The sequence below is a fragment of the Platalea leucorodia genome (genome assembly GCF_965183815.1).
Source record: "Platalea leucorodia genome assembly, chromosome: 4".
NCBI classification, from domain to species: Eukaryota; Metazoa; Chordata; class Aves; order Pelecaniformes; family Threskiornithidae; genus Platalea; species Platalea leucorodia.
In genome coordinates this window covers 100460240-100481565 of record NC_138826.1, presented here as the reverse complement: position 1 = coordinate 100481565, position 21326 = coordinate 100460240, and the positions used below count along the sequence as shown (strand labels likewise).

General features: G+C 40.4%; 1 protein-coding gene across 2 annotated transcripts in view; it reads right to left on the bottom strand.

Annotated features, from left to right (window-relative positions):
* CFTR (CF transmembrane conductance regulator) overlaps nt 1-21326 on the bottom strand; it is a 90498-nt gene that overhangs the window by 5042 nt on the left and 64130 nt on the right. For both annotated transcript variants that reach the window (XM_082309132.1, XM_082309133.1), the window contains 4 exons: nt 19567-19667; nt 11334-11573; nt 8335-8490; nt 1363-1452 (listed from right to left, as the gene is read on the bottom strand). In XM_082309132.1, the coding sequence (XP_082165258.1) occupies nt 1363-1452; nt 8335-8490; nt 11334-11573; nt 19567-19667 (587 nt within the window). The remainder of the gene's footprint in view (nt 1-1362; nt 1453-8334; nt 8491-11333; nt 11574-19566; nt 19668-21326) is intronic.

The window sequence follows — 21326 nt, the reverse complement described above, 5'->3', positions numbered from 1 at the left end:
AGAAGTAGAGCTTGTCTTTTTCAAGACAGGGGATGTTAACCCACACTCCATTTTTTCCCTGGCCTCAGAGAAGCAGAGAAGCACAGCACTGAACACCCTGTTGCCTCTGCTAGGACCAGCTGAAAAGCTCCTGTCACCTCATTTAACCAAAAATGCCATGATGTTTTTCTGTTAATGTTTTTACTGTTTGACAGTAAATTACTCATAGAAAGTATCTACTTTCCTCTTTTCCAAACATAGGGAAGAAATTAGATAAACCCAGAAGAGAGAGAGAGCAGAGACAGAGTTAACCTCCTGGATGGGAAAGGAGGAAGCTTTCGGATTAAGTCCCACGCTTGTAAGCATTTTCTGATACTTGAGACTTGCTACGAACATGGAAAATAGCACCAATTCATTATTGAGTCTGTATTAATTAGGTCATCCCTACCTTGGAAAGAGAAATCTGCTTTCTAGGCTGCAGCTCTTTCCCTCCCATAACTCTCTTCTGCCTTTTCTCCAGGCATTACGTACACCTGTGCAACCTATTAAGCACTATCAGAGCCAATAGGTGGCATCTGACAACCGTAATGCATGGGGTTCAGCCCAACATGGAAACAGAACTGTAAAAAGCTAGCCCCTAACCTTGAAAAAAAAAAATGTTGCTAAAACCTCAACGTAAAATTAGACAAAAACCTTCAGGTTCATAAAATCTAATGTTCCATGATTCTTATTTTCCATGGACGAGGCAGATGCCTGTGACACAAGCGGTATGCAAGCCTGAATGCGGTGTCAGAGAGTGCTCCTTCTCAGCTGGCTTTACGTTGTCCTGTGAATCGCAATAACTGGAAAATACTTTGAGGAAAGATTTTTCTAAGATGAATATAAATGTTTCCTATTGCAATAACACCAGTCTTATTTCTAGGACAGGTCACAGACATTTTTCATTTCTGGCCTCCAAAATGTTTACTAGGCATTTTTACACATTTTGGTAGAAAAATGTCTTGCAGAGATTTCATATATTTGCCAAAGCATTAACATGAGAAAAGATCACAGGACGTTTTGCTGTATCAGCTTCCTCCACTTTTTTTTCTCTCAGGGTCACCCAGCAGAGCCAAACATAAAAGCTCATCTATGCTAAATCACTGCATGAGGAAGCCAGACTGTGCTGTATGGAAGTTTATCTTTCTCTTTTTTTGTTTATCTCTGACAAAAGCACCTTTTTATTAGGTAATAAGGAAACATGGTTTATAGCATGGCATTATCTTTCCTCAGCACTTTTTCTTCTAAGACTGTATAAATGTAACATGATAATCATTTGACCTACACTGCACTCTGCTGTAACCACTTGACCTGAGGAATACAAATAACACTGAACAGTTTTACCTCCTCTGCAACTTTCCATATTTCTTCATCATTCCACTGCCCATAAGGATCCAAATTCATCCGAAATGTTCCAGAAAATATGAACACTTTCTACGAGAAAACAGATACACAGACACAGGTAGATAGATACCCTGAAACATTGTGTAAAGCATTGTAAATTGTAAAGCATACAGAAAAAGAATAACCTGCCGCAGATGGAGCTTATTGCACATTGTTGAAAATTTTGGAAACCATTGTTCTAAAAAAAGTGATTTTAAAAATACTTATGTTCAGCTTTTGGCAATTGTCTTAATAAAAACTTATGCAAACTTGTCTGCAAAACAGTAAAAATCACATTTCAGCAGCTCTCAGGATAAAAGACTCCCTGTATTTCCATTTTGGAATAAGCCTTTTAAAAACTATTTTTGATTCTTTATTCAAACAAAAAAAAAAGATCACTGACCCAAAGCGGGTGTTCCCACAATTTTGTTTGGAGACAAAAACACCTCCTGGATATTTGTCGGTATTCAGGCACAGTGTCCTAAGTTGGTTTTCATCAATGAATTCTTCTTTTTCTAGTCAATTGTAGCCAAATATATATTAGCATCATTCCGTTACCTGACATTTCACCACGTCCCAGTCCTACCTCAAAAGAGGGTTTCTTTCTTCTCTCTCTCTCTCGCTGTCACGTCACTGAGATGTGATGCAGCACGGCCTGATTCACGACTGTAGCAGCAACAACCCGCTCTCGTACGAGGCTTCCCTGATTGATGCTACGGCCCGTGCTCTCTCCCTGCTTTGTCCCGTGCCTCCCTTCTGTCACACAAGACGAAGAGGATGCACATTTCCCAGCACTGACAGCGCATCCTTCTTGCGCTGACTACTCAGTTCTGCTTTTCTCACCAGTTTAGGCAAGCAGATTTAAGCAAAGATCCTTTAGATATACGTTTTGTAGCTTGAAATGCAATGACTCAGACAATATTAAATATTTGTTTAATCTCTTTTTGCATGGGGTGGGTGTGTCAGATTCTGGCGGAAATTAGGTTCTTCAAGGGACACTGAGGTTGCACAACATTTCTTATGAGATAAAATCAAGCTGTTGCTTTCTATGCTGCGAGGTACACCTGCTGCTTGTAGCAGGGAGAACTTGCTCTCAAAGAATGTAAGTGCCTTGTTGAGAAATATTACCATTTGCTTGCCCTTTCCTTGTACATAGGGAACAAATACCAAGGCGAAAGATTTGAGACAATTATTTTCTTCTCTTTTATCTTCCTAAAGAAAATATTTATTTAGAGAAAAACGTGTTGAAATGCCAGTGATTCACAGGCACATAATTTCTTGGAGTCTTGGTAGTCAAACACTACTGAAAGCAGTGAAGGACTAGCTGTACCAGCAGAAAATGGCTGAGAGAATAAACTTAGAAAGTACTTTCCCAGAGCTTGGCCAGTCTACCACAATTTCCATCTGACCTAACCTGGGAACTTGGCATTCTTTCATCAGATTTCAAAGTGATTTACACACACATTTACATTAATCATTTAATTATGATTAAAAGTTTAAACGTGGCAGAGGAAAATAAATTACATTAATTAATTTGCTTAATTAAGATATGTAAGCCATTGCCAATAACTTATTTGGTGTAACAGAGAAGGAAGTACCTGACTCAAGAGACCAGAGGAGAAAAGCAGCTGCACCGTGGTGCCCTGCAGTCAGTGGGATGGCTTTAAGTGCGATGGTACCTTCACCGACCGAGCTGCAGTGGAGGCAGCAGTGCACACAGCCAAAAGCCATTGAAGCACTTTTGGTAGAGACTAAGGGAAAGAGTAGACTCTTTCCTTTATAATCATGATTTTTAATAACACTGAATGCTTCAGTGAAGTGCAGCGCAGCCCTTTTCCCATGCCATGCACTGGTTAGGTGGCGTGAACGGGGCGACGCATTTGCAGCAGGATTAGATTCTTCCAAGTAGTGGGTGCGGTGGAAATAATAACGCTGTGGAAACAGGGTCAGACGTGGGTTTGTTCACACTTTGAGCGCCATACATTTAACTAATGGAATAGGTATTGTCATTTCTCAGTGGTAAAGAATAGTTAACCGAACAAACCAGTTTTAAAGAAGATAGGGTTGAATAACATTCCTACTGAAGTGCAGCAGGCAGAGAAATAAAGAGAAGTACTTTCTTCAGAAACTGCTGTTATTTCTAATAACTGCTTTCAAGAAGCAGGGCACTAAAAGCAAGTTATTCCCAAAAGTACATTCTTTTTTTTCACAAGGTAAATATTTCATTGTCCTGAATTCTGGTACTTCTCTCTCCATTTCAACACCTCCTTCCTCCCAGCTCATTAGAAACCACATAGGGTTCACTTGAGCAAATATCATGTGAGTCACATGGGCAGTTCAGAGTCCACTTAAAAAGAAGCAGACCCCCTCCCCCCAAAAAAAAAGTCTTAAAAGCTAGAAGTCTAACATGAAAAAAACCAAAAGTTATTCCCATGGACTTATGTGTTGTTTATAAATATGGAAGAAGTAGAAATAAAGAGAGCATTGGAAGGGGGAATGGATGGCTGGGGAGACGGGCAACAAACCTGGAACTATTTCCTTCTTGGTCACTTGTTCAAATTCACCCAGGATGATAATGGGTGTGATCATACAGCAAATAGTTTCTCAGACCTCACATCCACCCACAAGCAAAACACTCAGGAATATAAATATGGTCATGGTTACGTTTTGACCATCCCAAATATTGTAAATCAACCCCTCTGAAGGGCATTAATCCCCCTCAGTGGCTAGAGCCTCTGTGTATTGGTTACGGTGTGGGATACACCCAGCTTGCGGCGATGAGCTTCCTAAGTGATTTAAGTGTTATGTGGAGAACCAAAACCCTGGAGTAACTAAGCAAACACATACAGAAGAGTAAAGGATCAGCTGACAAGAGGCTGCTTAGGAGTGAGAGTATCCTGGCTGTGAGTAGCTGCTGTTGCAAGGAAAGACAACCTGTGTGCAGCTCCTCAGTGAGACCCATGGACCCTTGTTCCCATAAGCCTCAGGGCTGGAGAACAAACGCAACATCAGCTGGGACCAGACACCAGCTCCATGCACAGAGAAGTTAGAGTAACAACTGTATGACCTCCACGTAGCCTCCTCCGCTTCATATATATTATGGCAACAATATCAACATGAAAGAAAATCAAATTGCTATGGGAATGCTTTAGTATTAGGTGCAGAGTTAGCGGGTTTGTTTTCATAAGTGTCCTTTAGGGACTTTATATTGACATTACAATATTTACAGACAAGAATAAGAGCATGGGAGCAATGAAGACTTTCTGCAAGTTTTTTGGGACCAGTTCTCTAACGTTTTCCCCTGAAGATGCTAAAACCTCTGCCTCCCATAGATCTTACTGGTAAACACAAGTGCTGTGCTCCTGGCAACGCTGAACCCAAGATGCTGAAAACAACCTATATACTGCCCAAAATGAGCATGTGGGTTGTTAATTCATGTCCCCAGGTGCTCTGTGCATGGGTCTGGTGCAGCAGATGCTCCCTGGTATGGTGATGCTGACTCGTCTCGATGCCCTGCAGGAACCCAGCCTCTGCGGGACCCTCCGTGGGATCACCTCCGGGGAGCAGCACTGCTCAGCAGGCTGCAGCGTGCAGGAGCGCCCTGGCACGCTGCAAAACAGCCACCCCCACGACCTCTGAAAGTGAACAGCCCTGAAGGGTATGAGAAGTGACAAAACAGTGCTGGAGACAGACAGGCAGAGAGACAGACAGATACAATGAACAAAGTGAGATAGCTACTGAAAAACCGGAACTACAAAGATTAAAGTTGTGAAATTTCACTTGTTAAGTAAAATAAAGGAGCAAAAGTGATTTGATTATTTTTTTTTGTCAGCTGGCAGTCCCACAAACTGTCGTAATCTTGTTCTCCATGCTAAGCTTGATTTTAACTTTATATGGAGTATTTACACAGAGAAAACGGTGTGAGATCCACCAGGATGCAGTGGAATAACACTCAAGAAGACACCAGAAGTCATCCCCTTCCTTTAAGCTAGCAGCACCTTATGGGTCTCAGGTTTCTCTTCATTTATTTTAATGGAAAATTAGCTGCAGGCCTCCTGTTCTCCATTCAAAGCCAAATTTCTGAAGGCATTGTCTCAATCTGACTCCATTAAATACTTCAGGATGCAATCTGCATGAGGACTTGTACGCAAAAGAGCTTCAGTGTGTTGAAACCAGATGCAGCTGGATGTCCTCACACTGGAAATGTGGTGGGGAAACTCTTGCAGAAGAAGCATCAGAAAGGACTGCCCAGAAAGATGGGATGATGGGCTGCGATTATGCTTCAATCAGCCTGTTATCGCTGGAGTAATTGCTTTGCATGAGAATGACAAACATCCTGTAGGAGTAGCGCTGTGGTCAGGCTGTGCTTCAGCAGCGCCGGCATGTGAGGAGCTACAGGAAGGAACTTCCTTGTGGGTGCTGCAGGAAACGTGTTTTATATGACTTACCCCTTCACGCCACTGCAATGTGCTGACAGCTGGATTTGAGATACTGAAAGAAACAGGTTTTTGCCTTTGCTCTGGCTCAGCGTGATCCCTGACCACCCCACAGGCTGTTCCAGCATCGCCTCCATGGAGCAGACGGCAGTGTGTTTGTTAGGACGCTGTGTGTGCTATGCAGGTGCGCATCAATAAAGTTCCCACAGAGGAAAAGCACTTCTTTTCTTCTAAATTGGGAAATTTAGGGATAAGGAAGAGAAGAAGAGTCTTGGAAAGTTTTCATGAGGAAGCATGCCTCAGGTAGAGGTCCACTCTCCTTTTGTTAGCAAAGCCTCTGCTGGAGATGGCAAATATCCATGTGTTGCTGTAGGCCAGCCTCCCAGGAAAGGAAAGGCAACTTTTTTTTTTTTTCCCCATTCTGAAGCTGTAGGTGAACAGCAAAGAACAAAAGGCTCCCTTTGTTCTGCCAGGAAAGGCAGGGTGGCATATGTCTCTTCCCTGCTGAGAAAGTGCTGGTGAAAACTTCATTTTGTTCTGAATGTGGGAACTTTTGAGGCATAATGTGCAGTTCTTTGGCAAGGATTTGGGACAGGAGCTGCAGCTAAAGCACGCAAACAGGCTGGCAACTCCTGTGACCTTCCAGAGAATGGAGGGCTGGGATTTTTTGGCATTGATCCATGCATCAAGGACTTCCAAACTGAACTAAACGTGTAATTTTAACAATGAACTAACAATGCACCTCACTAGCAGAAGGGCAAGTTACACTACTCGTGTAATAAATGTCTCTCGCATTTTGCTGACGGCTGCAGAATGATGTTTCCTGCACCACTAGTGACTCTATAGTGAGTACTCAGCTATGAGGATTATTAATCATATTTTTCACTGGGACAAGGAGGCTACTTGTTACCAAGCATTCAGTTTTCTCCTCAGTCCATGCATTCCCAAGGACAGCTGGAGATGGAAAGCAGAAACCCTGCAGGGCAACCACACCCCAAAGGAAGAAAGGGCTGAGAGCAAAAGGATGACTATGGGAGAGACAGGGAAGCCTCTTCCAATACAGAAAGTTATACTTGGCTGTATAGCTACATCAGGAAAATTTCCCAATGGAGACATAGCTTATACTGGTAAAAGCATCCGTCATCTTATACAGCCATCCTTTGGAGGACAGCTGTATAACATACCTGTCCTCCAAATTACATAGATGCAGCTGGGTGTCAAGGAGTGGACCAACCAGGGTGATCAAGGATCAAACCATACTTATCAGTCTCTGGGGCTAGTAGCCACCCCTCAAGGATGGATGAAGGTTGGACAGACTGCATGTCCCCTTGCAGTGTGGCAGGCTGATCTGCAACTGGTGTCCCTCTGCCTCCCGATACCACAAATGACTCACTGGTACGACTGCAGTCAACTTTTACTTGAATTATTCTGCCACGCTCAGATTTCCAAAGGAACAAACATTGTTATGGAAAAGACTGTGTATGTTTAGTAGCTGAAGAACTATCCAGCTTTCAAAGAAGAGAATGCCAATACGTGTTACTCCTGTATCAGTGCTGTTGGACAGGACTGACAGCTTTCAACAACAAAAATACAAAACATGGCATTAAAATTATACAGTTCATTCCATCAGTTTTCATGCCTACCTTTACAGTGAGCGATCACTTTTTAGTGTTACTGCATGCAGCCAATAATGTTCAATTTTGAGACAGGTAATTCAGAGCCGTAACTGGGCCAGTGGCAGGGACATTGGCAGGGGACTCAGAAGCACTAGGTTTAATTGTTTGCTCCTCCTTAGACTATTTTTCTTGTTCCAGTTATTTGAGAGTATTAGGGTGCCCAAACCCATGTGAGGAGCTGCTTCCTTTTTCATCTCTGGCATTACTTCCCATATGCCAGGACTGCTGCAAGCATAAATAACATGAAGTGCTCCCTTATACATACACCATGACATGGTAATGAGAGGTGACAGCTAAAAAAGTGATGAGTCCAAGCTGGGGATCAGCTAGTGGTCTAGTAAAATATGAGAAAAGCAGTAATTCTGCTACTGGCTTGTCAGGGAAAACAGGAAGTGTATAGTAACCACATATTAACCATAATATGTGATGTAGGGCTTTAGAAAACAGTAGCTGAGAACACCACCGATTGTATTTTTTTCTTCAGGTGGCACTAGCTTATTTTGAACCAACATGCAAACTGATTCAGAGGTGCAGGGATAAGCAGGCTATGAACACTTCTGTTTGAGTATGCTATACCTTCCCGTTTCTAGAAGAGTTCTTGTGTGAGTGGCATAGAAACCCTCAAAAAGTAGTTTGCTGCAAATCATTGCATCCATCCACCTCCCTCCCCTTTTCACAAAATCTTTGTGTTTTGTTTCTGTTTCTCAGCATAAAACTAACTTCCAGCTTGAAAGTAACAATGCGCATATGGATATAGAACCAATGAAAATAAAGGCACACAATGAAAATAAAGGCACACAAATATACAATAATCTCATTACCTGAGGAATCACTCCAAATGCCTTTCTCCATTGCTGCACACTGACCGTGTTCCAGGAGACTCCATCAATCTGGATATCACCTTCTGTATTCAGCAGTCTTAAAAATGCAAAAAGTAAAGTGCTTTTTCCTGAACCAGTTCTTCCTAAAAGGCCCACCTGCAATGCAAATCATAAAAGCAAACACTTAATACTGCTTACATATTAACCACAGACAAGGCAGAAACACTTGGAGATCTCAGCAGTGGAGAACAATCCAAATGGATCTCAACAGGATAGTAAATGTCGTTCATTTGGGAATGATAAAAGCCTATAGCAAGAGCTGAACGAAACACAGGGCCAGACTCTTCTTTGTTTTGTTAGAATTAACTAAGATGAAAAATCTGTTAGTCTACCCTTAGCTGAAGAACGGAACTTTGCTTATATATTATGTTGTACTGATTAGTCCAGCTCTTTGTGCCTTTCCCCTTTCTTTTGCTATGAAGCCCTCTTCACCAAAACCCCATCCAGCAGACAAAAACCAAGTACGGAGTGCACTGGGCGAAAAACTGGCTGAAGGGCAGAGCTCAAAGGGTTGTAGTGAATGGGGCTACATCTGGCTGGCAGGCAATCATCAGTGGTCTTCCTCAGGGTTCAATTCTAGGGCCGGTTCTGTTCAATGCATTCATCAACGATCTGGATGCGGGAGCTGAATGCACCATTAGCAAGTTTGCTGATGAGAACGGATTGAGAAGTGCTGTTGACTCTCTTGGGGAAGAAGAGGCCTTGCAGAAGGATCTAGACAGACTGGAGCATTGGGCAATGATTAATGGGATGAAATTTAACAAGTCCAAATGCTGGATTCTGCACCTAGGACAGAGTAATGCCGGGCACAAGTATAAATTGGGAGAGGAGTGGCTGGAGAGCAGCCCTGAGGAAAGGGATCTGGCGGTGCTGGTCGACAGCAGGCTCAACAGGAGTCAGCAGTGTGCCCCGGCAGCCAAGAGGGCAAACCCCATGCTGGGATGCATCAAACACAGCGTAACCAGCCGGGCAAAGGAGGTGATTACCCTGCTGTATTCAGCATTGCTGCGGCCTCACCTTGAATACCGTGTGCAGGTCTGGGCCCCACAATTTAAGAAGGATGTGAAGGTCCTGGAATGCATCCAGAGGAGGGCAACAAAGCTGGTGAAAGGGCTGGAAGGCATCTCCTGTGAGGAGCGGCTGAGGACTTTGGGCTTGTCTAGTTTGGAGAAAAGGAGGCTGAGGGGCGACCTCATGGCTCTCTACAGCTTCCTGAGGAGGGGAAGGGGAGAGGGAGGTGCTGAGCTCTTCTCCCTGGTATCCAGTGACAGGAGGTGTGGGAACGGTTCAAAGCTGTGCCAGGGGAGGTTTAGACTGGACAGTAGGAAGCGTTTCTTTACCGAGAGGGTGGTCAAACACTGGAACAGGCTTCCTAGGGAGGTGGTTGATGACCCAAGTCTGTCAGTGTTTCAGAGGCATTTGGACAACGCCCTTAATAACATGTTTTAGCTTGGTCAGCCCTGAATTGGTCAGGCAGTTGAACTAGACGATCATTATACGTCCCTTCCAACTGAAATAGTCTATTCTATGCGATTCGATTCAATTTGATTCTATTCGACCCCCTCAGCAGAGGAGAGCTCTCCCCTTTCCTGCTTGTTTTACACGTGCTTCCCTATGGGGCAGAGACAAATCCTGTCCAGTTTAAGGAGCATGTTCCAATTCTGGAAATGTTACCTCTGAGTCTAGGGTTCATCACCAAAATTGGATCGAGTTCCTAAATCATAGCCATTGAAAAAAGGATCTTTGTTTTAATCGCTCTTCCCCCTCTCTGTACAGTACAAAACTATCTTTCATTTTCCATACTCCATTGCTTCAAGGGATTTTCCAGGAAGTAAATCCACCAGCCTGCAGTGGCACCCGCACCTCCACGCTCCAGGAATCACAGGTGCCTCTCTTCCAAAGGCAGAGCGGTTTCAGGATGGTGCTACAGCAAGTCAGACCCCCAGTTTCAAAATTTTTGTGCCCTTAAACTTAGTAGATGAAACATTCAGTTCATGTAAACCAAGACAGATCTACCAAACCTGGCAGCGACTGGTGCTATCCAAACTAGGAGTGAAAAGCTACCTCGTGGCAAGGCCAGGGAGCTGTCACTGAACGTGTTTTCTCATCTACATGGGAGAGTTAAAATCACCTCTTCATCTGTATGGCTCCAGCTCAGGAAATCGTGTGAGCCTTTCTTCCCACCCCACCGAGGACGGTCCTTCAGCATGAACTTAAAGCAAACTGTTAAACCTCTGCCTAACTGCTGTCCTGAAACTAAAGCTCTTTCTTGAACACAATCCCAAACATGCATGAAGACTAATTAGAGGTTTGTCAGTCTTCTAAAGAATAGAGCTGTTTATGGTTTGTTATATAATAATTTAGGGTGGCATAGAGCCCTCATTGAACGAGCGAGACGGCACCTCCACCCTCCAGCTGCCAGAGCCAGCGGTGCGTTACCCTTGGCATAGCGGCCGGTATTCTTTCGTGCCCTGCTCCACCTGGGTCAGGCTGCCCCCACACCTGTGCTCACCAGCAAGCTTCCCTCTCCCCAGGAGGAGAAGGCGGATGACTTCAGGCATAGGAATACAGCTTGGGGAACTGCTGCATACATATTTTATCAGTATATTCTGCTCCTCATGGCGAGCAAACTTTCCCACTGTGCTTCACTGAGGTGTAAATAGCCTCAAGATTTCTAGGATAACTGAGGTAGATTTTCCTTGCCTTTTTTTTGTTTGTAGCCAATAAACCTACAGATGACCTCTTTTTAAGAAGAGACACAAGACATTTCTGTTCTTCAGGTGCTTTAGATGATTACTTTGTTTTGCGACAATTTCATTTACAAAACCTTACTGAACTCAACCTACTCTTTAGTCAATGAGTATAATAATGAATATAATGATGCTTCTATAGTTAAGCTTAATAGAAGTCAGATCAAACACAACAAAACAGTGTCTCACCCTCTGCCCTGAACTTATTGAAAAGGAAATGTTTTCTAACACAGCAGCTCCTCCTTCACCGTATTTGGCCGTAAGGTCCTTCACAGTCATTTGGCCCCCGGATGGCCAGTTCTCTTCCTTCACATGCCTGTTTTCAATTACAAGGGCATCTGAAAGCTGGTTATTCTTCTGTGGCTTAATGTTTTTCATCTCTTCTGTTGGCATGTCAATGAATTTAAATATTCGTCCGACAGACCGCATCTAGGAAACAAAACAAACAGTACTCTAATTGTAATTAAATACTTAGCTATCAAAACAAATGAAATCAAATTATTCCTAATTCCTAGCCAGAACAGCTAGTCTCTTTTCCATGTAAGTTATATCATGATACAATTTTCAAAGGTAGGATACTTCTTGTACAGAGCTCTAGATTCTATTGCTCTTGTAGTACTGACATTGGTCCAACATGTGATTTCACTTGCTTCCTTTTTAAATGGACACAATAGCTCTTTCTACCTTTAAAAACATATTTTGAAAACTGTAGGTGACGTGTATTTATGAAAATGAAGTATGATCATGAAAGCAATCTTGGAGTCTTCAACTCCTTCCTCTCCGTAGGGGGTTGCCCAACCCAAAAACTGAAGTTCCTTGAATAATGATTGATCTCCAAAGATCAGCAGACTGTGTGGAATTTGAAAGATGTACAGCAGTAGCATCAAGTAAAGAGGAACAATCATCAGACATTAACAACTGAGCATTTATGAGAAATTATCTATAGTTTTTACCAAAAAATTAGTAGGAAGTTCCATGATAATTAATTTTATATCTGTAATTATATATATTAGGTTAAATAATCAAGTCCTGTAGTTCATGAACTTCAGACAGAAGTTGCTAGTATCAGTCTTGGTGAATTTTCAAAGGCGCATGGGACTAGAAGGGAGCCTCTTGATTTTTTTTTTAAATGGGTCAAGGGTCAATCAATAAATAGTTAATTCATCTCCTTCACTAGAACTTCACTGCTCAGGTGGTCAGAAAACATATTTTTAAGTCTATGGACCAGTTTGTTCTTGTAAATTAATTACTTTTAAATTCTAAATAGTTCTTTTTCTAGATGCTTTCCCCATAAATTTATGGAGGGCTACCCTAGATCCAGTCACCCTTTGTTCTCCAGGACTAAAGAAAATCCAGGTTTAAGCCTCTTTCTTGACATATGTTCTCCTTCTCCAAACATCCCAGTTCAAATTAATCTTTCCTGTCTGACCGGAATGTACACAGCATCTTGGATGATGTTTCACAAGGATATTGTACAAAGGCATTGATACTTTCCTATCTATAGTAGGAATATCTTGATTAATACATCCTAGGATCGTACGGTCTTTCTTCACAGTCACATCTTATAGTCACCCTCTGATTAAGCAGTAGTCAGCCAAGCTTTCCTCGATCTTAGCTGAGGATTTCTAACCGAGGAGATCCTTACTTACACAGAGGTTATTCTTAGCAGTCCCTAAATTCAAGCCTATACTTTGGCTACTGAAATCTATTTTCTATCAGCCATTTGAGGTCACCTAATACCTTTCAGCTCCCAGCATCCTTCATACTAACATTGCCTTTCAGCTTTGTGCCTTTGGCAGATTTCTTCAACACCATTTTTTTTTCTTTTTTGAAAGTATTAAAAAAAGATTAAAACGAGCTCAGTCACAAATCTAATCTTCATTGAGTAGCCTCCCTACAGCTTAATACTTACAGCTTAATGCCATTTCCTTTCTGTCCAACTCATTAACTAGTTTACAGTTCTTGTAAAAATCCTGATCTCCTTCATTTATATAATTTCTGAAACAGAGCCACAGCCAGTGCTTTCCTGAAGACAAATGAGATCTACTACATTACTTTTGTCTGGAAAATAAATCATCGAACACAGTTATCAGGTTAGTCTGATACAACCCTAATGTCAGCAAACCTGACTGAATTCATTCTGTAAGCACTGCATCTTTGATTACTTCTTCAAATTAGTTTCTAAAGACTGCTGCCATCAGACTAACAAACTGATGGTGGCATCCATGACTTCCTATTTCTCCTTCTTAACCAAAAGTGACATTTATTATTCTATTACCTGCCACAACCACTGCCAGCTTGGTGGATTCATTTGAAGTGGCCATTACCACATCTCCAGCTTCTCAGCCAGTTCTTCCTGAACCCTAGGATGGGACATGTGGTCCCACCTGGTCTGCATGCGTGGGGCGGCATTATTCCAGCCTGGTTTCACATGTTTAACTGAAATGCCCAACTGCAGAACCCAATCACATTTAGTTGAAGACTCTGATTTTAGATGGACTGAGTCATGGGTGGTGTATGTGTCCCCCTGAACTGGGAATTTAGGGAGACCAGGATTCTAACTTAGGAGCTTCAGTTATGTGCCTACAGCTAGGCTGGTTTTTGCATATAATTTCCACCTCAGATATTGTAAATCCTATTTCTACCTTTTGCTTCACTTTCAACTCCCCAGATTAAACACTGTCCTTTTACTGAAAACTGAGATCAAGTGCTCATCCAGAATTTGGGCCATTTGCAAGTCTGACTCTGATTTTGTCAAGTCTCTCTTCTCTGTCTGGGTCTTGACCTCCAATGCATAGATTGTTTTGGTTAACTAATCCATTCTGTGGAGGCTGTCATGTCTAATATACTTTTGAAGAATGTTGTTCATCCTGGTTGTCCTAGAATCTCCAAAATTTCCTAGTGTTTTTCTCTTGCTATGTAGGAAACAAATTTCAGCCCCTCACTTCAAGAAGACGTGACCTTAGTCTACATTCAGGTCCCTAAGCGCTTTAGTCCAACTAACTTAATTAACTAGATTCCTCATTTTACCAAAATTTGACTTCTGTAAACAACAAGAGTAAACTATAAGATAGTGTCCATTCTTATTGGTCAGAAATTATTTAGCAAAATAAATAAACAAACAAACAGATACCTTCACAGCTACTGCATCCAAGAGTATCTGGGGATTATTATTAGCATTTGTTCTCTAATCTGTATTCCCAGAAATATATCTCTCTTTAGTCGCACTATGAAAAATTCTTTGTACATATTTGACCTTGTTAAACTGTTTTTGTAATTCCTTCTGCAAAGTTATTCTACTTGATATATTACCATTCCTTCCTCCTTTTCGATCCAGATTGAAATAGTTCGGTGGATTTTCCATGTGGAAGCAAATATATGTACAATGCAAGGAAATACTGGAGTAATTGCTTATATCTCAGCATCTTGAAACACAACTGTGACAGAAGTTTTGAAAAGCATGCTAACAGCCAAGCCTATCAATTACAATTTCCATCTCAACCCCTCTGCAAGATGGGTTGGCATGGTCATCATCATGTTGATGGGTTGGCATGGTCTTCATCATGTTGATATATGAATGTCATCTCATTTTGGTGATACAAATGGGAAGACCTTGGATCAGACTGACAATTTTCTTCCTGTCTGGCTGTCTTTAGTAAATTCCCACAATGAGTACCATGCATTTATTTTAATCGGTGTTTGATGGTACATTTCTTTTCAGAAATCTTATCCTTTTAGAAATATCACTGCTTCAGGAATGAAGGTCTTTCTTGGCTTCATCAAGAGCTGTGAACTTTTGTAGAGGCAGGGATTCCCTGTAATTGCCCAAGAGATCCTACCATTATACGCTAGCTAAAATCTGCTATGAAGCCAGCTGGACAAAGAACCTTCCTTACAACAGAAAATTTCATCTTTCTCCCAGCTCCCCTGACAGATTTATCAGTCACATCACATATGCAGATATTTTAGACAGCTTAATACTTTAAATCAATTCAGAAGGATGCTTTCCTACTTCTGTAATTTGCATTACGATTTACATCTGGGCAGAATGTAGCATAAATGTCAGTAACATTTTACAAAGCTATCCATTCTTCCTTTCACAGGTAGAAATCTTCTGTCATTCATAATGACAGGTATAGTGTAGGTGACAGCAAGTTTCTTATCCATTATTCCCATCAGCCATGTGCCTGCTATATTCACAGTCTCTAAGTAATGCTTTAGAATAAAGAAGTATATTTACTACTTTCATCTAAAAATGTCTAGAGCATAATATGCTATTTTTAGCCTTGCCTAATTGTATTTTACTGAGATTTTAATAACATTGCAAATTCTTTAATTTACTTTCTCATTAATATCACTTAAACTTTTCTTAATGTTGAAGAATTCATAATATAATTATGTAATGTATATTTCCAGAAAGTGGAAGAAGTAATTCTTTTACAAGTAATCTAACAGAATTAATTTCACCAGGCCCTATGTTTTCTTCTGCTAGAAAGAGAGCAGTTACCCTCTCCAGACCAGACATGCATAGTATTCAATGACCATGTTGCAAGACACCACCGCCTCAAAAACATGCTGCCTGGAAAGCGCAGTGTGCAACTGAGACATCTTATGAGAAGCTGGTCCAATGGCTCATGTTGTGAAAAAACCCTGTGCATTAAGTCACTGCAAAAACTGGGTCAATGCAGGCAGACCATATGGCTTTATGGTTCACATCTTCTGCTGTTACATTTTGTGTGCACTTATAGGACATATACTCCTTTTCCCAACTGCAAAAATGAAATATTTCATTCATGTCAAACTTGTACTGATTTTTTTTTTGCTCTTTCTCACACTGCTTTGCGGGCAGAAAAGGAAATGTTCTAACAGTTTTTTCTTGATTCTGTTCCCTTCCAGATAACCAACACCTCACTTCAAGAATTGTCATTCTGATGCAGATTTTACAGTCAAGTGTTTAGCCTATTTAAACTTTGGAGATTAACAATGTTCTCAAGTTTTCTGCTGACAGTAGTAAAAAGCATATTAAGATCATGTCCTAGTTAAAGAAAAACAAACAAACCAGCTGAACAGGTGAAATAGCATGGGAAAATAAAAGCATGAAAACCAGCCCTAAAAGCACCATTATCTTTCACAGTCCTAATTTTTTCTTTTGTCCTCTTCTCTACCATGTACTACTTTAATTCTGCAGCATCCTTGATGTACAGGGTGGGGCACTGTGAGGTTTAGCAGGTCTGGTTTTAGTATCTCTTTGGGGGATTCTTTTTATATCTCCTTGCATAAATAATCTTGGCAACAGTAAAAGCATGGCATTTTCTCTTTCCCTGATAAAAGGAATTGTCCTTTCTAGTTTTAGCACTGCTACTGCAGGATACACATCAGTGAAGGAGGAGGTTATAAAGCATTAAAACAGTCCACTGGGACTAGCCAATGCTTATCTGTGAAAGCAGCAGTTACTGGAAAACTTATTTTCTATTTCCTTATGAAGGAAAAAAATTAAAAATACTACATGACTGCCTGGAGGGATAAGAAGACTGAAAACCAGCTAAAGGGATATTAGCAGAAATGATCAAAGTGAAAAGATAAATCTAGCCTAACTGGCAGCTTTAAATGAAACAATGGATAGCTGTCAGATGACCACATATGTTTTAAAAAAAAAACAAAAAACAAAAAACAAAAAACAGAGCAGATAAAGTATCAGGGCTGTAGAGAATGAAATGCCAAAACCATTATGGGGTATTAAAAAACAATGGGGATTTTTCAGTTAAAGCCAAACCAGTTCAACAGAAATTGCTTCAAAGAGTATATCTGTGTATATAAAAACAAAACCCAACCTAGAAACTCAGATTTCTTCAATATGTATGCCAGTGCCACAGAAAGCTCAAGAAGGAGATCGTGTGGAATAAAGTCAAATTTGCCACCTAGCCATCTCTTTGGCCAGTATTTCTTCTGGTACATTTTTTCCTTCTTCACGTGATCCCGCTTCCCTGTTCCCCTGCCTTCCTGTCCTTTTGCTTGTATTTATTTCACTGATGTCCCGTACCTTGCGTATCTTGTAAAACAACTCAGAACAAGCTTAATATTATGTACTAATTGCAGCAGCTATAGCTTCGGGCATGGGCTTCAACCACTTGCAGAAAACTCCAGCTTATCTGACAACCAAAGACTGCCACCTACAAATGTGCTATACACTCAGGCATGCTTGTGTGCAGGCTTGTAAGCATGGATGTCACAGCTGCTCAAGGAAGGGCAAGAGTGATGTCATCTAGAGCGGTGCATGCATATCTGTAACAGGATACACATGGAGATGTGTCAGTTCTGGCCAATCTGGTCCTGTGGGGAGCTTCCAAATACTGCTTGAGAGAAAGATAGAGTATAACCAAATAGAGTACTAAGTCAGGTACACATGCAAGCCTTTGCAGGACTTCTGTAACCAAATAATTGTAAAAGTCTTTAAAGAGGGAAGTGCTAAATGTAGAGAACACAAAGAGTGGGAAATAATACACCTGCATCACCCGGTGAAGCAGTTTCATTATCCTGAAACCGTGAAGCTATTCTTATTTGCTTGTGCACAGAAGCAGCTTTTGAATATCAGGAAAAGCATCCTGCCAGCAATATCTGTTAGTCACCTGGGATACCTAAAAATCCATGGGATGGCGGTCAGGAGCTATCCATTGCCCAAAAAAGTCCAGAGGATCCACCTATAAACTGATGCACCTTAGAAAGGCTATCATTAATATAATATAACCGGTGCTCCAGTACAGTAATTTCTCTTAATATAGAGAAAAGTACTCACAAACATCTAAAGCAACTTGAGGCTTTCTTTTCAGGGGAAAGGGAGTTACTTCTTTATTGCTACTAATAGATGACATTTTAATATCAATGTATTTTAAAAAAGGGTAAGTTTTTCTTTATTAAAACACTAGTGTGTTCAGCACCCTCTGAATCCTACTAGTAAGACTTTCTGTCGCTCTTGTGAAACACCTTCAGTTTGTCTTAAGCCATATAATATGTGCACATGATTCTTATACAGATTGTTATACATAAAACAATCACATCATGCCTTACAGGGCTAAGATGGAGTTTACAAATGAGAGCTGATTGAACGTTGTTGTCACTGTCGTGCCTTACCAACAGCATATTTTACTTCATTATCAGTCACAAAACTGCTGTTTGGCATGTCTTGCAGTTACGGCAAAGAAGCCCTTTCACAAAGTGCCTGCCCTTCAAGACAGGCTGTTCTAACAAGTGAAGAAAGAGTCAGCATAAAACAATTTGTGGATAGGGAAAAAATGTGTCCCTGAATGGCAGTCAGCTTTCTGGACTATCACCAGTCACACACATAAACAAGAGATTAGATGTTGTAAGTGGTTAATTACCAGTTCTGGGGCTCTTAAGGATTTCCTTCAGGATGAGGCTGGTTGAATCACTTATTTAAAAAAAATATGTCAAACTGGCAAATATTCCTTCACTGTCACCGTCTGTCCCAATTAGTTTTTTTTAAACAACTCATTTCAGCTAATCAGGATTTAACAGTATCCACGGTCTGCTGTAAAAGTTGTTTGTTTTCCAATACTGAAATAGTTGGCTTGAGAAGCTAATTTAGGGTTCAGAGAGGGTATGACTGGATGTGGGAGATTTTTTTCTTCTCGGAAATTTTTTTTGGTTTATAAGACTACTGCATTTTGTTACAAGAATTCTGTCTAAAATAAATCCTGGAATGCCTGAAGTGTAAACAGAGAAGTAACTATTGCATTTTAAAATAACATCTAAAACTTTCATACATTAAAGTATGATGAAAACTGCAAGAACAAACATATTCTTTTATGAGTTTCCTGTCTGCTTCTCATATCTCAACAAACAAGTAATGATGAGTTAATCTTGTGAAATATTCTGTTTTAAAGCCAATCCTAGCTAACGAACTAACTACGCAAATTAAAGGAGTAAACAGGTACAACTCCAAAGCCTTATCTCAGAGGTTATTTTACACAAAACCAGAAAAAGACCCCCAGGGAAGCTTAGGACAGATTTTTAAATCACTATTGATTTTGCATGGAAGGAGCTCAAAAACATCCATCATGATCTGCTGTGCAAAGCCCTTAAGTAGACTGAGTAAGGTATATAATCATAACAAAATAACTCCAAGCCTTTTTGAAGTTTTCCCATCACTGCTACATCTGCAGTCTGAATCCTCAAATGCAATTATTTGCTGTTGCCTATTCTAGTCCAGGAAAAATTTTGATCACAAAAAACCCTCAGTTTGTGCTGTGCCAAAGCTGGTAGGTTGCTATGAAAGGTATGAGTGGAACTTTTCTGACACATCTGCATGATATCAAACTCCCAGAATAACTCACTGAACACCCATAATCAACAAAATAAAGCAATTCCTCAAAAGAAAGCACAGCATAGTGCATTTTATGCTTACCAAACTATCCACATCTATGCTTGAGTTTACTGCCCACTGCAAGGTTCCCATGATGTTCATAGCTAAAGTAAGAATAATGCCAACACTACCTGGTCCATCACCTGCAGAGAGAAAAACACATTCAATTTATATGCAAATAAAAAGCCAATAGAAATCAGAAAATTAGCATGTGTATCTTAAAATACATGTTCACATTCTCTTCTCTTTTTATTTCATGGAGAAAACATGGATTTGTTAATTATACAAAGGACTGAGAGCTTAATCATCAGTTAAACACCTGGCTTTGGCACTGAATTAACTAGAAACCCTGATCTTGGTTTGGCAGAAGAAAAAATTAAATCATGGTACTTAAGCTGTGAACAGAATCAGGCCTCTGCAGTCTTGATTTCAGTTTCCTTTTTGCAACACATATGAATCTGTGAAATTACTCTTATCTGACTAAAACACCACAGCTAACAACTTTAAAATTCAAAATAGTTGTGCTGGTTTACATTTTCATTTCTTGGACAAATAGAGGATATGTTCTCCTTACCGTTCCACAAAGATGCAGATATAAATTCTTTTGCTTTAATTGTCTGCTCTAACAAGCATGGAATTTTCCAGGGATTTTCCTTTATGAGTTCATACAACACAATATAAGCATTTAAACTACCCCACTGTTGATTTTTAATCTTACTATGTGTTAAATGGAATTGAGAATTTAAGCCAAATGCCTTTCTATGATTTCTTCTTATTTCTTCTATGGCTTTCTTCAACAAACTTCCTCTTGTTTTGCTTATAGACATCTCATTATCAGAGTAATTATAGAAGTAAACAATAAAAGCAAAATATTCCTCCTGAAAGCTGGCAGATTAAGAAAAGGAATTTAGTGTTGCTCCAAGGACCTATTACCTGTAACAGTAACATTTACAGTTGTGGCAAGTTGACAAATTTTCACATTTTGTTTCTAACTCCTTTTCTCAAATAAAATATCCAGAAAAACAATAACACAAGAAACAGTTAGTTTTCCTAAAACACACCAAACTACTAAGCACAAAAGTAAAAAATGAGAAGGGCAGCAGGGGATATTGCTTCCCTATGAATTTTAGGGGAATTAAAAGTCTCTTTTGTAACAAAAGTGCTGTAGGTGCATATTTTCATACAGAAGTATTTGTGTGGTTGGATTTTTTTTTCCTAAGAATCAGGAGAGTTCCTTATACAAGAAATAGAGGATAGCATTTCATACACAATACAATATTTGATAAAAGGTACACTTTTATATAACTCCTTTTCAACACTGAAGTGTGATCAAATGAAATTTGAATATTATTAGAACCAAAAACCTCCTTCACAAAATCAGCAAATTCTTGTTCATCAGCAACCATAGTATTGAAACTGCATCCAGATCCTGCACACAAAGTTCAGTGTAAAACTTGGGAGAGGGAGAATAATACCTGAGAATCAAAATCAAAAAATATACATAACAACAGCATAGTGAATTCAAAACTGTATTTGAAGTAATCTGTAGCTAAACCTGCTGAGCTTTTCCACAGAACTGAATTATTCCAACATTTTGGGGATATTCACTTCCTATCCTCTTCTTGTTGGAGACTGGCTATGCCTGGCCAGCCATGGGCAGCATTTCAAATAAAAGTAAGATAGTAAGGTATAGGGTAATTCTCATTCGTGTACTGGGTTTACAGGATTTTGAATGGAATTTGCAAAACTTCACATTGGAAAATGGGTCAGTGGGTTGGGAATTAGAGAACTGGATGACTATT